Source organism: Ascochyta rabiei, chromosome 10 (assembly GCF_004011695.2).
Source record: "Ascochyta rabiei chromosome 10, complete sequence".
Taxonomy (NCBI): Eukaryota; Fungi; Ascomycota; class Dothideomycetes; order Pleosporales; family Didymellaceae; genus Ascochyta; species Ascochyta rabiei.
In genome coordinates, this window is record NC_082414.1 from 1,633,944 (window position 1) to 1,647,836 (window position 13,893).

A 13,893-nucleotide genomic window follows, 5' to 3' on the forward strand; every position below is an offset into this window, starting at 1 on the left:
GATTCCAGAGGGTGGACACACGTGTGACAACATTCGTACTGAGTATCACGGCACCCGCAAAACTGTTAGTCCTCTAATTTGCACTCATCGTTTCTATCCAAGACCACCGCCTCGAGTTGAGGTCGTAAACCCAGAGCTCTTCACACAACCACCAGTGATTTGAACAGCTCGATAAAAATCAACCAGGCCAATGAGTTCTCGGGGCCGACTCTAACGCCTAGCCTCCAACTCACTTTGAGAATCAGAACCCGCAGAAACGCGGAGACTAAGCTTGAACTTAGCAGCTGGCCCAAGTGACAGCCACAGCGGATGCGGCCGACAACCAGCATACAATTTCTACCTTTGAGCCTTCAAGACAGGTAGCACTGAAAGACATCGAACCGGACCTGGGCTCCTTCGTGCATTCAATAGAGCGTCCCTGCCGACACAGCCATCCGTCCGCAAAACCAACGCTCGGTAACCCTAGGTTTGCTGAGATTCCGCGCCTCCGGTTCTGGACTTTTCACACGCGAGTCGACGTCGTCAACCTCATCCTCTTCAGCGAGTGGGCCCATTCGGTAATAACTTCTGTCGTAGTCTATAGCAATGCCACATCGCCCACGCAAAAAAGGGTTGAATCGCGATATTCCGCACAGCAGAGACTCATCGCCTTATGTGAGGTTGAAGCATTCAATACACGGAAGTGTGTAGAGCGGACATACTGCATCCTTGAGGCGCGGTATGGATTGATGTTGGACCTCTTCTACATCCTGCTCATCAAGCGCAGAGACCAGAAACAGGGGTGTGCTGGGCCAAGGGCGGTATTCCAGAAAGTTGTTCTGCAGCGGCAGGTTAGGTGAGGGGGTTCGCGTTGAGGTGGCGTAGAGACTGTGCTCTCTTTGCCGTGAGCTAATATTAGTCTGGTGTGTGCTGTATAGAGGAGATACGTTACGATACTAGCATACTTTCTTTCTTACAACACGATTAGTCGAGCAGGCTGCACGTTCTATTTGTAACTCACAATATCATCATTATCCTCATTTTCATCCTCGAATAGCTACACTCTGCAAGTATAGTCACGTCCGCTCCAGTCTAATCAAGTCCAGCACTTCTTAATCACAGCACACCACGCTCAGCCACGCTCAACCACGCAATCCCCGCTGCTTTGGTTTGCTCGAGTAGGCTTCTTACTGAGACAAATTGCTCGCTAGAATCGACTTCTCAATGGCGACAGGACGGTCAATTATAAACAGGTGTAGCCTGTAGCATCGAGGAGCTAGATAAAAGACAGAGGGGCCGCGTATAGAAGGACGCAATTACAACGCACGCATCTTCCAGAATTGTACTAATCATGTTCCCGTCTTCGTCGTGACGGAGTGACGTTTCCTATAGTCCAAGACTCAGAGTAAGTTAAGGTCGCTCGCTGTTCGTCGGCGATATTGCCTGCAGTCTGCAAGACAGCGTGAGGTTGAGGTTGCTTGTTGTTCGTGGGCGGCGTTGCGTGCCGGAATGTGGAAGGATGGCTCGACGGCTTGATTAACGACTAAACACCCCTAGGAAAAGCGGGGTAGGCAACAGTTCCTGCGTAACCACGCGTACAGATAGATGTAAGATGAACTGCCGGCGATGAGCGAAGCTAAGGGTGCGACTGGGATGAGGACTGCTTTTTGTCGGTGTATAGTGATCACAGGAAAGCTTGGTGAAGGAGGAAGAGTCGCCTTTTGCAGCGGCGCACTTCAGCCGCACGCTTTACTTTGTACGGCCGCAGCCTGATATTACTTAGAACCAAATTTATTCTATTGATACATCGTTTCCAGTCGAAAGACCTATCCTCGTCAGTCATCACCATGCCACCTATGACCCCTTTCCCTTCTTTTCCAGCATTTTTCCAAGCTTGTCCAACCCACCCAGCCCCTGGTAACTTCCATCTGTGAGATAGTCCGGCAGAATGCTGTCCATCTTACTAATCGTCTGAATGGTCCCCGCCGCTCCACCCCTCCAGATCTGCGGCGGCGGACTATCTGGATTCTTCATCAGATCCTTGACCACGTTCTTCGCCCAGGCCTTCCTATCCTCTGCATACGCCTCCGTGGTCTCCCCAGTGACGACTCTCAGAACCTCGTCCTTGATTGGCTGGTAGGGTGAGTCCTCTGGTAGGTCGTAGGGGTTACTTTTGTTCTCGCCAAAGTTTGATTCCAGAGAGCCGGTTTTGAGATCGACGACTTTGACGCCCAGAGGCTCAAGCTCTACGCGTTGTATGTCGTTGAACATGGCCATTGCAGCTTTGGAAGCTGAGTAGGCCGAATGGTAGGGCGTACGTAGGACGCTGGAGATGCTGGTGTTGTTTACGATCACGCTTTTTCTTCCTTTCTTGCCTGGCTCGGCGTTGGCGAGGAGTAGAGGCAGGAAAGCTTGTGTCGTAGCGACAAACCCCCATACGTTTATATCGAAGAGCTGCTTGGCAGCGGCGAGGTCGAGATGCAGGAACGGCTGGTAGTGACCGCCGCCGACTGAGTTGATGAGCATGTCCAACTTGCCCTTGGTCAGTTGTGAAATCTCTTCCACAATGGAATTGATTGAATCCGAGGAGGTCACGTCTAGGGAGAGTGTTGTGATGCCTGCAGAGGATAGTGAAGTCATTTTGGATGTATCTCGTGCTGCTGCGAAGACCTGCAGGTCGCCATGGTTGTGCAGAGCGAGTGCGAGTGCGGAACCGAGCGAATCGTCGGAGCAGCCTGTTACCAGCACGGTGCGTTTCGCAAAAGACATGCTTGTGTCCAGATTGTAATTTAGATGTTTGCCTAACGTGGGGATTGCGACAAGCGCACGAACCACATGTTGTCGATGAAAGTACCGCGAGGTCATGACGTTTCTTCCAGTCTTACCAAGAGCGTCTTTCGGTTACGTATTAGCAACGGCAGGGACCGTCTTCTGAACTCGCGCTTGGAAAACAGCTACTTCCGTCAAGTAATCAAGTCATGTCCTAATCATCTGTCTTGTTTACCTTTATTGCCTCCAGAACTCAGCACTTCATATGGCACGACGCGTGCGTGCATTGCGACTCAAATGTGAGCCTGGCGCCAGCGTTACCAACCATTTTGTACAGGACTTCAGTCACGCAATGCTTGCAATGGCATCAATTGAAGCAGTCGGGCAGCATTGTGCGCGCCTCTTTGCTGACGTGCAGTTACCGGAGGGACTGATGGTCCGAATTTGCGACCTACAAAAGGTGCAGCGCGGCTGAATAACCACCTACCTCAACTTCAAACGCTATGCCGAGGAAGTATGTGTACAAGAAGACGGCGCGGCCTCCGATTTGGTTTGCGCACGACGCTTCCTGAGACTCGCTTGACAACAGAGCTGGAAGCACAATGGACACCTACCGCGCCGCAGTGAAATCGTTCAAACAGGTGCTGCAGCGCAAGAAACTCCCCGAACCCGCTCTCCCGTCTTCACTCTACTCGCCCCTCGATCCGAGTGAGCCCAGCTTTCGGCTCCTTCTGTTGTTGCCAAGGAGCGATAACCAGTCTCACCAAGTCCAATGCGAGCTGATAAATGTTCCCCTGATTGATCCTAGACAATACGTCGCTTGTTCATATGTCTGGGGGCCTTTAGAACCGACCTCAGCCATAATCGTCAATCGACATGAGTTTTTCGTCCGCCAAAATTTGGCAGAAATGTTGTGTGCCCGCCGCCGTAAAAGAGGAAGGCCAGTGGTCCTGTGGGTCGATGCGATTTGTATCAACCAGCAAGATCTTGCAGAGAGAAGCAGTCAAGTCGCCATGATGGATCGAATCTTTCGCAGTGCTGAGGCTGTTCACTGCTGGCTTGGCGCAAGCCCTTCTCTCGCTACGTCGTTGGCTCAGGTCGGGAAGAAAAGCAATCGCGGATCAAATGAGCAGGAGTTTGAGGCAGTCCTGAGAAAGAAAGATGATGCGATGGGAGTTCTTGCACGATGCGAGTATTGGACGCGGATGTGGATCGTTCAGGAGTTTTTGCTGGCGCGAAGCATCATTCTCGTAGCTGGACCGGTTCAGATTCCTTTCCAACTGATGGATGTTACCATTGCTGAGTTGGCCAACGCCGAACATCGACAATGGGAGAATGTCGAGGCAGGCATCGCCGCGCGAATCCTCCAGCTGCGCCGCATGCGGAACGATCGCTTTGGTCGCGACTTCGAGGGCCTCTTCGAGGCATTCAATTCAATGCGATGCGCTGTGCCGCGCGACCGAATGTTCTCCTTGCTGGGAATTCTGCAACCCAAGGAAGCGAAGATGCTACGTCGGCTGGTAGACTACGAAGCAGACATCTGGCATGTACGCAATCGGATTCTGGAGTCAGGCCTCGTAAGAGACTACTTGTGGTTTATGCAGCACTTCGCAATCAGCGTAGCGCTGAGCGAGCCCGATCCCACCACGACAGAGCAGGTCTCTCTGCCTTTCTACCCTTGCCTGCAGACGGTCGAACACGCGGTACACGACGATTCCGGCACTCGCCGTCCACCATTCGAGGGTCCGTGGCATTTCCACTCGTGCTTACCTTGCCATCGGGGAAGGTGGTTACAGGATATGTACATCCCCTGCCGTTGGTTGCAGTACATGTCGTGCTCCTACGACCTGATACGCATATCGGGCGCATGGCACAGCAACTTCCAACTCCACGGATGCGCACTGATACCACTCTGCGGCGCAGACTGCAGGCGGGAATGCCAGGGCCACGCCATTGCAGGCGTTGCGCTCATCTTGGAAGACTACTCCCCCTTAGACCAGAACCCAATCGAGCCTGTATTCGGCTGGGCGCAGACGCTTGTACGTGGTCCGGCTGCCTACGATTCCAACTGGGACTTTGCCTTTGCAGATATACGACATGCGACGACGGTGGCGGACGCGCTGGAACCAGCCACCTCGTCGATCACGGTGGTTCGCGTCAGCAAATCCAAATACAGCACTATGCACATGCGTACCAGCGCAAAGGCTTTCGTGCAGCTATGCGACTTTTTCAGCAAACTCGATCGGTCGTACCGGCTGGAGCCGCGTCCTTTACTACCACCTAGAAGTGCCGTATCACCAGCAGCGTCAGCAGAGATGATTATCGGAGCATACATACCATCTCCTGGTGCTGGAGGGTCTTTGTTTCGCCCTTGATAACAACATACAGCGAACTGAACACTGCCTGTTTTTGATTTCGACATGCTGCACCTACCCGCGTTACACAGTTGCGCAGGACGGGTTTAGATGCTCTGCTGGTATGTGCTGTTCAGCGGGTAAGAGTTTAGTCTAGACGTGTAGAGAGGAGGTAGGATGTGTGTAGACTGCAAACACTCCATCGAGCTACTTTTGCAACTCCAATCCTCTCTATCTTCTCTTCTACTCTAGCCGATGATGAATAAAGCTGTAATAAGTAGGACTATTTTCATTCCATCTCCTTACAGACACACACAAATTAACAATTCAACACAACACAACACAACACAACACAACACAACACAACACAACACAACACAACCCTCCCACCCTTCTTCACCCCGCCGCCGATTCCAAGGTGGTTCGCTGCTCAATGTGCCAGTTGACCATGAGTAGGCAGGGTGGAATCTACATAAGCGTAGACGTACACATACAGGCAAGGAGTAGATGAATGGATGGATGGATGAATGAATACAAGTACAATCAAGCGTGTTAACCACCACTACCACCACTACCACCACCACCGCCACTACCGCCACTACCACCACTACCACCACTACCGCCACTACCGCCACTACCGCCCCAAATCACACAACATCACACAGTATTACACAAATCGCTAGTACCAGTCTAGGTATTACTTATCATCTAGATCTAAGTGTATTACAAACTAACCAGCTACTCCCTTAATTCTAGTAGTCTAATAGCAGTGTTCTTTTACAGCAGATAGGTGTATAGTAATAAAGATATAGAGTCTAGAGAGATAAGGAGATAGAAAGTAAGAATAGATAGAGATAGAGAGAGAGGGAGATAGAAAGTAAGAATAGATAGAGATAGAGAGAGAGGGATATAGAGAGAGAGGGATATAGATATAGTCAGTACATTACAAACTAACCAGCTAATCCTTTAGTTCTAGTAGTCTAGTAGTAGTGTTCTTTTACAGCAGATACGTGTGTAGTAATAGATACAGAGAGATAAGAAGATGAATAGTTAGAATAGAGAGAGAGAGAGATAGAGAGATAGAGAGATATAGATATAGTTAGTACATTACAAACTAACCAGCTAATCCCTTAGTTCTAGTAGTCTAATAGCAGTGTTCTTTTACAGCAGATACGTGTGTAGTAATAGAGATATATAAGAAGATGAATAGTTAGAATAGATAGAGAGAGAGGGATATAGAGAGAGAGGGATATAGATATAGTCAGTACATTACAAACTAACCAGCTACTCCCTTAATTCTAGTAGTCTAGTAGTAGTGTTCTTTTACAGCAGATACGTGTGTAGTAATAGAGATATATAAGAAGATGAATAGTTAGAATAGATAGAGATAGAGAGAGAGGGATATAGATATAGTCAGTACATTAACCAGCTAATCCTTTAGTTCTAGTAGTCTAGTAGCAGGGTTCTTTTACAGCAGATACGTATGTAGTAATAGATACAGAGAGATAAGAAGATAAATAGTAAGAATAGAGAGAGATAGAGAGAGAGGGATATAGAGATAGAGAGATATAGATATAGTTAGTACATTACAAACCAACCAGCTAATCCTTTAGTTCTAGTAGTCTAGTAGTAGTATTCTTTTACAGCAGATATATGTGTAGTAATAGAGATATATAAGAAGATAAATAGTAAGAATAGAGAGAGATAGAGAGAGAGGGATATAGATATAGTCAGTACATTACAAACTAACTAGCTAATCCCTTTATTCTAGTAGTCTAATAGCAGTGTTCTTTTACAGCAGATACGTATGTAGTAATATAGATATAGAGATATAAGAAGATGAATAGTTAGATTAGAGAGAGATAGAGAGATAGAGAGATAGAGAGATAGAGAGAGAGGGATATAGATATAGTTAACTGTATTACAAACTAACCAGCTAATCCCTTAATTCTAGTAGTCTAGTAGTAGTGTTCTTTTACAGCAGATACGTGTGTGGTAATAAAGAAATATAAGGAGATAAATAGTTAGAATAGAGAGAGAGAGGGATATAGATATAGTCAGTACATTACAAACTAACCAGCTAATCCTTTAGTTCTAGTAGTCTAGTAGTAGTGTTCTTTTACAGCAGATACGTGTGTGGTAATAAAGAAAAATAAGGAGATGGAAAGTTAGAATAGATAGAGATGGAGGGATACAAGTACAGTTGAGCACTTCAAGAGAGTAGCTAGAAGGGCTAGGAGAACGAGTCATGATATACACGGCACAACGGCGCACGAAATGCTCGACACTTGTTTGTAGAGGAAAGAAAATCACATCGTGAAGCGATCGGTCCACCTCCCCTTCCCGTGGGCCTGGGCAGCAGCCTTCTGCTCACTGCCGACATAGGCCTTCTCCTCGTCTTCCCACTTCTTGCGCTCGACTCTGCGGCGCGCGCTGTACGCCCTGCTGAAGCGCCAGGCCTCGGTGTCGGCGAGGTTCCAGCGCTCGACGGCGTTGACGATGCCGCGCACGAAGCGGTCTTGGGTCTGGATGGCCAAGCGGGCCTTGGCCAAGCGGGCTTTTTCCTTTTCCGTCCACATGCTGTCGGGGACATCGATGCCCTGGATGGGCAGCGGGAAGGGCGGGCGCGGGAAGAGGATGAGCTCCGAGGGTTCGCTCGGGCTGGTGGGTTCCTTTGTCGGGGAGGCGTGGGTGGGCAGCTCGAAGCCGAAGATCCAGTCGAGATCGTCTTTCGTGGTGCGCTCGGCTGTGAGCCACAGGGAGTGGGCTGGCAGGGAGGCGACGAGCTCCTTGAAGTGCATGAGCCGGTAGCTCTCCGAGTGCTCTGTGCCGATGGAGTCGCGGGTCAAGGTGGTGATCCAGAGATCGCGCTTTGCGTTGTTGCGCAGGAAGCTGACGTCGAGGTTGTCGCGCGTGTAGTGCAGCGAGTTGATGGTGAAGGGGTGCGGGACGGTGCCGATGGTGAAGAGGCGGGTGTTGTTGACGAAGTCGGGGAGCAGCTGGAGCTTGGGCGCGTGCTTTGCGGTGCAGGGCACGCACTTGGGGCGGTTGGGAGGGCACGAGTTGGGCATGGGCGAGGCGGGGCATTGGGTCAGGTTGCGGGCCAGGTCGATCGAGGGCTCGATCAGAGCGGTGGTGTGCTCGGGGAGGGGTTGGGCGATGGCCAGGCCGTCGGGGTGCAGCTCCTGGAAGGTGAGGTGGAGATGGGCGTTGAGCAGATGGGCGAGCAGGGTCAGGCCGTCGGCCTGGGTGGTGTTGGTCAGCTTGTCGGCGATGGTTCGGTAGGCGTTGCGGATGACGTCGGTGCTGTAGTAGGCGATGGCGTTGGCTTTGGCGTCCTTTGCGATGTCGGTGGGCGCGAGGAGGTTGACTACGGCGCCGCCGTCTTTTGTCGCCGTGGCAGCGATCTGGTCCGTGTTGGCGGTGGTGTTCTTCAGCAGCGGGCTGTCGACGAGCTTCTGGATGGCTCCGTCGACGGCGGCCTGGTGGCCGTAGAAGACGGCGCTGCCCAGGCCGTCGAGGCGCGACAGGTGGGGGTAGTGCTGGCGGCGCAGAAAGGCCAGCATGGGGTTGTCGTAGGCGGCCATGGGCAGGGCCAGGGAGTTGGCGAGGAGGCCTCCGCCCATGTTGGCCCAGGCCAGCCAGCGCATGACTTCGTCGGCGACGCGCGTGTCGAGCTGCATGCGGTGGAAGCGCGGGTACTGGGGGTGGCGCATGGCTTCTGCGCGCGACAGCACGACGGGGCGGAATCCCTGGGCCCACCAGGCTCGTCGCCAGGCCAGCACCAGGCGGTTCTCTGCGGCGACGACGGCGGGGGGCTGCTTGGGGCGGGCATTGTAGTACGTGTAGATGGGCGGGCGGGGGCGCAGCGGGGGCAGCAGGGCCGTGTTCTCGTCGAGGGTGACGGCGGACGAGAAGGGGTTGCGCCACTTGAAGTCGGCGAGCCAGTCGAGGGAGCCGTAGGCGGTGGCGAGGGAGCTGTTGGGCTGGGCGGCGGGCTTGGGCGGCTTGTGGACCGAGGGGCCGAAGGGGTGGGGGACGGCGGGGAGGGGGCCGACGTCTGGCAGGTGGGGGTGCTTGACGGCCTCGGCCACGGATTCGTACGTGGGCAGGTCGGCGGTCGAGGGCGGCCCGTGGAGGGTGAGGGCGACGACGAGGAGCACGACGACGACGAAGAGCGCCAGGAACCTCCGCGGCGGCATCGGCAGCGGGACCGGGCGCCCGAAGAGGGTGTGTTGGACGGGCATGGCAAGCGAGGGCGATTAGGGTGGCATGGGTGGAGCTGCGGCTGCGAGAGGGTGGAGCGGATAGGGTGGAAGAGAGAGAGGGTCGAGAGGGGGTCGAGCGGATAGGGTGGAGAGAGGGGGTCGAGCGGATAGGGTGGAAGAGAGAGGGTCGAGAGGGGGGTCGAGCGGATACGCGTGGAAGAGAGTTGAGCCGGTGCAGGAGCAGGAGGTAGGACAGGCGAGCCAAGCACAAACAAGACCAAGCAAGACCAAGCACGAGCAAGACCAAGCACGAGCAAGACCAAGCACGAGCAAGACCAAGCACGAGCAAGACCAAGCAAGAACAAGCAAGACCAAGCAAGACCAAGCAAGACCAGGACTGATGGGTGGGACAGAGGGAGGCAAAGGAGTGACGGCACCCTACAGCATTTCACAGACCGCAGAGGAAGAGAGACCAGACGAGACGAGACGGGACGAGACGGGCGCCCTTTCTCCGATGCCATGTACTGGTGGGTAGAGACTCTAGAGTGGTCTCTCCCGCAGAGTGACGCGTCGTGTCGCGCTAGTGTAGGGCTGAACAGGGACCGAAGCCGATACCGCATGAGTCGAAGCATGTCCCCGCCGTGTCGTTCCTCGGTCGATTTTAATCATCTTCCCTCGACGCCAGACTTTCATCTTCCCTCGACGCCAGACTTTCATCTTCCCTCGACGCCAGACTTTTCCCACGACACTCTCCACTCCAGGACACTCTCCACTCCAGGGCATTCTCCATTCACCTTGGCGCACACCCAACTCATCCCAAGGCACTCACAGGGGATGCTCGCGCATCTCTACTCCCTCCCCCCTCATGCACGCGACCATGGGCTCGACAACACAGCCAAACATCCCCGACCCCACCGCCGACCTTCACTGGTCTGACTTCAAGGGCCCCATCCACCAAATCTTCGCCGCCAACGCGCGCAAGCACCCACACCGCCCATGCGTCGTCGAGACGGCGACAGGCAGCACGCCTGAGCGCGCCTTCACCTACCAGCACATCTTCAACGCCGTCGCCGTGCTGTCACACCACTTCGTCCAGAGCGGCATCCAGCGGGGACATGTCGTCATCATCTTCGCCCACCGCGGCGTCGACCTGGTCGTCGCCATCATGGCCGTCCTGGCTGCAGGCGCCACCTTCTCCGTCCTGGACCCCTTGTACGCCGACCATGCTTCCTTCCTCGTACTGCGCCAACGACCCACGACACGCTAACCACGCCCCAGATACCCCCCGGACCGCCAGTGCATCTACCTCCAAGTCTCCCAGCCGCGCGCCCTCGTCGTCATCAAAAAGGCCACGCAGGAAGCGGGCCCCCTCTCGCCCCAGGTGCGCCAGTACATGGCAGAGAACCTGCAGCTGAGCACAGAGGTCCCCGCCCTCGAGCTCAGGGACGATGGCTCGCTGCTCGGCGGCGCCAAAGACGGCAGGGATGTCCTGCACGAGCAGCAGAAGAACAAGGCCGAGCTGCCCGCCGTGCTCGTCGGCCCAGACTCGACCCCCACGCTGTCCTTCACCTCGGGCTCCGAGGGATTGCCCAAGGGCGTCAAGGGACGACACTTCTCCCTGACGCACTACTTCCCGTGGATGGCAGACGCCTTTGGCCTGTCGGACCAGGACAGGTTCACCATGCTTTCGGGCATCGCCCACGACCCCATCCAGCGCGACATCTTCACCCCTCTGTTCCTCGGCGCCCAGCTGCTCGTCCCCAGCAAGGAAGACATCCAGCACGAGAAGCTCGCCGAGTGGATGCGCACCCACGGCGCCACCGTCACCCACCTGACCCCCGCCATGGGCCAGATCCTCGTCGGCGCTGCTTCCGCCGTCTTCCCCGCCCTCCACCACGCCTTCTTCGTCGGTGATCTGCTGATCAAGCGCGATGTCCGCAGACTGCAGGCCCTTGCCCCCAACGTCCGCGTCGTCAACATGTACGGCACCACCGAGACACAGCGCGCCGTCAGCTACTACGAGCTCCCGAGCGCCACAGACGCCCCCGACTTCCTCGACTCCATCGGCGATGTCGTCCCCGCCGGCCGCGGTATGCACAACGTGCAGCTGCTCGTCGTCAACCGCGAGGACCGCAACAAGATGTGCGCCGTGGGCGAGAGCGGGGAAATCTACGTGCGCGCCGCTGGCCTCGCCGAGGAGTATCTGGGCTTGCCGGACATGACAGCATCCAAGTTTGTTGACAACTGGTTCGTGGACCCCGGCAGGTGGGCGCGAGAGGACAAGCAGCGCGTCGAGGCCATGAGCGCACCCGAGCCGTGGCGAGAATTCTACAAGGGCCCACGTGACAGGCTCTACCGCTCTGGAGATCTCGGTCACTACGGTCCGGATGGCAACGTCCACTGCACCGGCCGCGTGGACTCCCAAGTCAAGATCCGTGGCTTCCGCATCGAGCTGGGCGAGATCGACTCCCACCTGTCTGCCCACCCGCTGGTTCGCGAGAACGTCACCCTGCTCAAGCGCGACGCCTACGAAGACCAGTCCCTCGTCAGCTACATCGTCCCCGAGATGAAGCGATGGCACGACTGGCTCGAGGAGCGCGGTGCCAACGTGCCCTCCACGGAGGAGACGGACATGGTGGCCATGCTCAAGCGCTTCAAGTACCTGCGAGACGACGTGCGCGAGCACCTGAAGAAGAAGCTACCCGCCTACGCCGTACCCTCCGTCATCGTCCCCATGCTGCGATTCCCTCTCAACCCCAACGGCAAGATCGACCGCCCAGCGCTTCCCTTCCCCGAGCCTGCGCAGATCGCTGCCGCCGGTGCCAGACGTCCGTCTCAGCTTGGCCAAGCGCTGACGCCCACCGAACAGAGCATGGCGGAGATCTGGGCGGAGCTGCTCAGCGATCGTGGCGTGACGGCCGACAGCATCAACGGCTCCGATTCCTTCTTCGATCTGGGCGGCCACAGCATCATTGCCCAGCAGCTTCTGTTCAAGGTTCGTCAAGGATGGAAGGACATCGATGTGCCCATGACGGCCATCTTCCAGCATCCCACCCTGCGTGCCTTCTCCGCAAACATCGACCAGGCAATCGATCCCATCGGTCTGCGCCTGGACACCGCCGACGCTGTCGAGGACGACCCGGAAGACGAGGCGTACTCTGCCGATGCGAGAGACCTCGCTGCCCAGCTGAGCGACTTCAAGACCAGGGAGCCGCTGAAGCCTGGCGACGAGGTCCACACCTTCCTCACCGGCGCTACTGGCTTCTTGGGAGCCTACATCCTCCGCGACCTCCTCTCAAGACCCGGCAAGGTCACTGTCCTCGTCCGTGCCAGGGATAGGGACGGAGCGCTCGATCGCGTGCGCAACACGTGCGAAGCGTACGGCATCTGGGACCACGGCTGGCTGGACCGTCTCGAACCGCTCGTGGGAGATTTGCAGAAGCCAAACTTCGGCCTGGCACCCAACACGTGGAGTCTGTTATGTGACGACGTCGACGTCGTCGTCCACAACGGCGCCCTCGTGCACTGGGTGCTGCCCTACTCCCGCCTACGTGGCCCCAACGTGGAATCCACCATGACCGCCCTCGCCCTCTGCTCCACCGGCAAGGCCAAGAACTTTGGCCTGGTTTCCTCCACGTCGGTCCTTGACACCGACTACTTCGTCAAGCTGTCCGACAAGTCGTTGGCAGAAGGCGGGACCGGCGTTCTCGAAGAAGACGACCTGGAGGGCGCGCGCAAGGGCCTCGGAACAGGATACGGCCAGTCCAAGTGGGCTGCCGAATACATCACCCGCGCGGCTGGCAAGCGCGGCCTCGCTGGCTGCGTGATCCGCCCTGGCTACGTCCTCGGAGACCCAGACAACGGTACCACAAACACCGACGACTTCCTCGTCCGCATCCTCAAGGGCTGCGTCCAGCTCAAGTCGCGCCCGGACATCAAGAACCCGATCAACATGGTCCCTGTCACACACGTCGCCCGCGTCGTCGTCGCATCGAGCTTCAGCCCACCCACCGCGCCACTGGGTGTAGCGCAAATCACCTCGCACCCGCGCATCACATTCCAGCAGTTCCTCGGCTCCCTCGAATCCTTTGGCTACAACGTCCCGGAAGTGCCCTACTCCACCTGGAAGGACAACATGGAAGCCTACGTCGCCGACCGCAGCGGCACGAGGGAAGAGAACGCGCTCCTCCCCCTCTACCACTTCGTCACCGGCGACCTGCCCTCCGACACCAAGGCACCAGAGATGGACGACCGCAACGCCACCAAGGCGCTGAAGGCGGACGCGCAATGGACGGGCCAGGACTGGAGCGCTGGCGGCGCCGTCACCGAAGACACGGTCGGCGTGTACCTGAGCTACCTCATCGACCTCGGCTTCATGCCTCCGCCGGAGAAGAAGGGCCTCAAGGACCTGCTTGCGAGCAAGCTCACTGATGCTATGAAGGAGACGCTCAAGACTGTCGGTGGGCGGCGCGGTGTTTGATAAAAGTGTAAAGTTGGTAGTCGCAGCAATATACACATGCAAGCAGTAACTACCTCTTCAGCCTATTACTTTCGTCACAGGTTACGCAGCAATAACCACTGTC

At 55.8% G+C, this 13,893-nt stretch overlaps 4 protein-coding genes across 4 annotated transcripts, besides 14 other annotated features; 2 read left to right on the forward strand and 2 right to left on the reverse strand.

Annotated features, from left to right (window-relative positions):
- Positions 1–1,833: 1,833 nt before the first annotated feature.
- Positions 1,834–2,844, reverse strand: EKO05_0006664 (Amidase; the record flags this gene model as incomplete). The annotated part of the gene is made up of 1 exon (XM_038946181.2): positions 1,834–2,844. The coding sequence occupies one exon, from the start codon at positions 2,842–2,844 to the stop codon at positions 1,834–1,836; it is 1,011 nt and encodes a 336-aa protein (XP_038798160.2).
- A 506-nt stretch (positions 2,845–3,350) lies between these two features.
- EKO05_0006665 (uncharacterized protein) lies at positions 3,351–5,123 on the forward strand (the record flags this gene model as incomplete). Its single annotated transcript, XM_038946182.1, has 1 exon — positions 3,351–5,123. The coding sequence occupies one exon, from the start codon at positions 3,351–3,353 to the stop codon at positions 5,121–5,123; it is 1,773 nt and encodes a 590-aa protein (XP_038798161.1).
- A 307-nt stretch (positions 5,124–5,430) lies between these two features.
- Positions 5,431–5,484: a tandem repeat.
- Positions 5,485–5,609: 125 nt separating this feature from the next.
- Positions 5,610–5,635: a tandem repeat.
- A 22-nt stretch (positions 5,636–5,657) lies between these two features.
- Positions 5,658–5,741: a tandem repeat.
- Positions 5,742–5,886: 145 nt separating this feature from the next.
- Positions 5,887–6,037: a tandem repeat.
- Positions 6,038–6,157: 120 nt separating this feature from the next.
- Positions 6,158–6,192: a tandem repeat.
- Positions 6,193–6,290: 98 nt separating this feature from the next.
- Positions 6,291–6,319: a tandem repeat.
- A 133-nt stretch (positions 6,320–6,452) lies between these two features.
- Positions 6,453–6,481: a tandem repeat.
- Positions 6,482–6,919: 438 nt separating this feature from the next.
- Positions 6,920–6,958: a tandem repeat.
- Positions 6,959–6,997: a tandem repeat.
- Positions 6,998–7,014: a tandem repeat.
- Positions 7,015–7,116: 102 nt separating this feature from the next.
- Positions 7,117–7,159: a tandem repeat.
- A 252-nt stretch (positions 7,160–7,411) lies between these two features.
- On the reverse strand, positions 7,412–9,349 carry EKO05_0006666 (uncharacterized protein; the record flags this gene model as incomplete). The annotated part of the gene is made up of 1 exon (XM_038946183.1): positions 7,412–9,349. The coding sequence occupies one exon, from the start codon at positions 9,347–9,349 to the stop codon at positions 7,412–7,414; it is 1,938 nt and encodes a 645-aa protein (XP_038798162.1).
- Positions 8,384–8,439: a tandem repeat.
- Positions 9,250–9,279: a tandem repeat.
- A 426-nt stretch (positions 9,350–9,775) lies between the features above and the next one.
- Positions 9,776–9,809: a tandem repeat.
- A 378-nt stretch (positions 9,810–10,187) lies between these two features.
- Positions 10,188–13,790, forward strand: EKO05_0006667 (L-2-aminoadipate reductase; the record flags this gene model as incomplete). Its single annotated transcript, XM_038940546.2, has 2 exons — positions 10,188–10,522; positions 10,589–13,790. The coding sequence occupies 2 exons, from the start codon at positions 10,188–10,190 to the stop codon at positions 13,788–13,790; spliced, it is 3,537 nt and encodes a 1,178-aa protein (XP_038798163.2).
- Between the last annotated feature and the right edge of the window lie 103 nt (positions 13,791–13,893).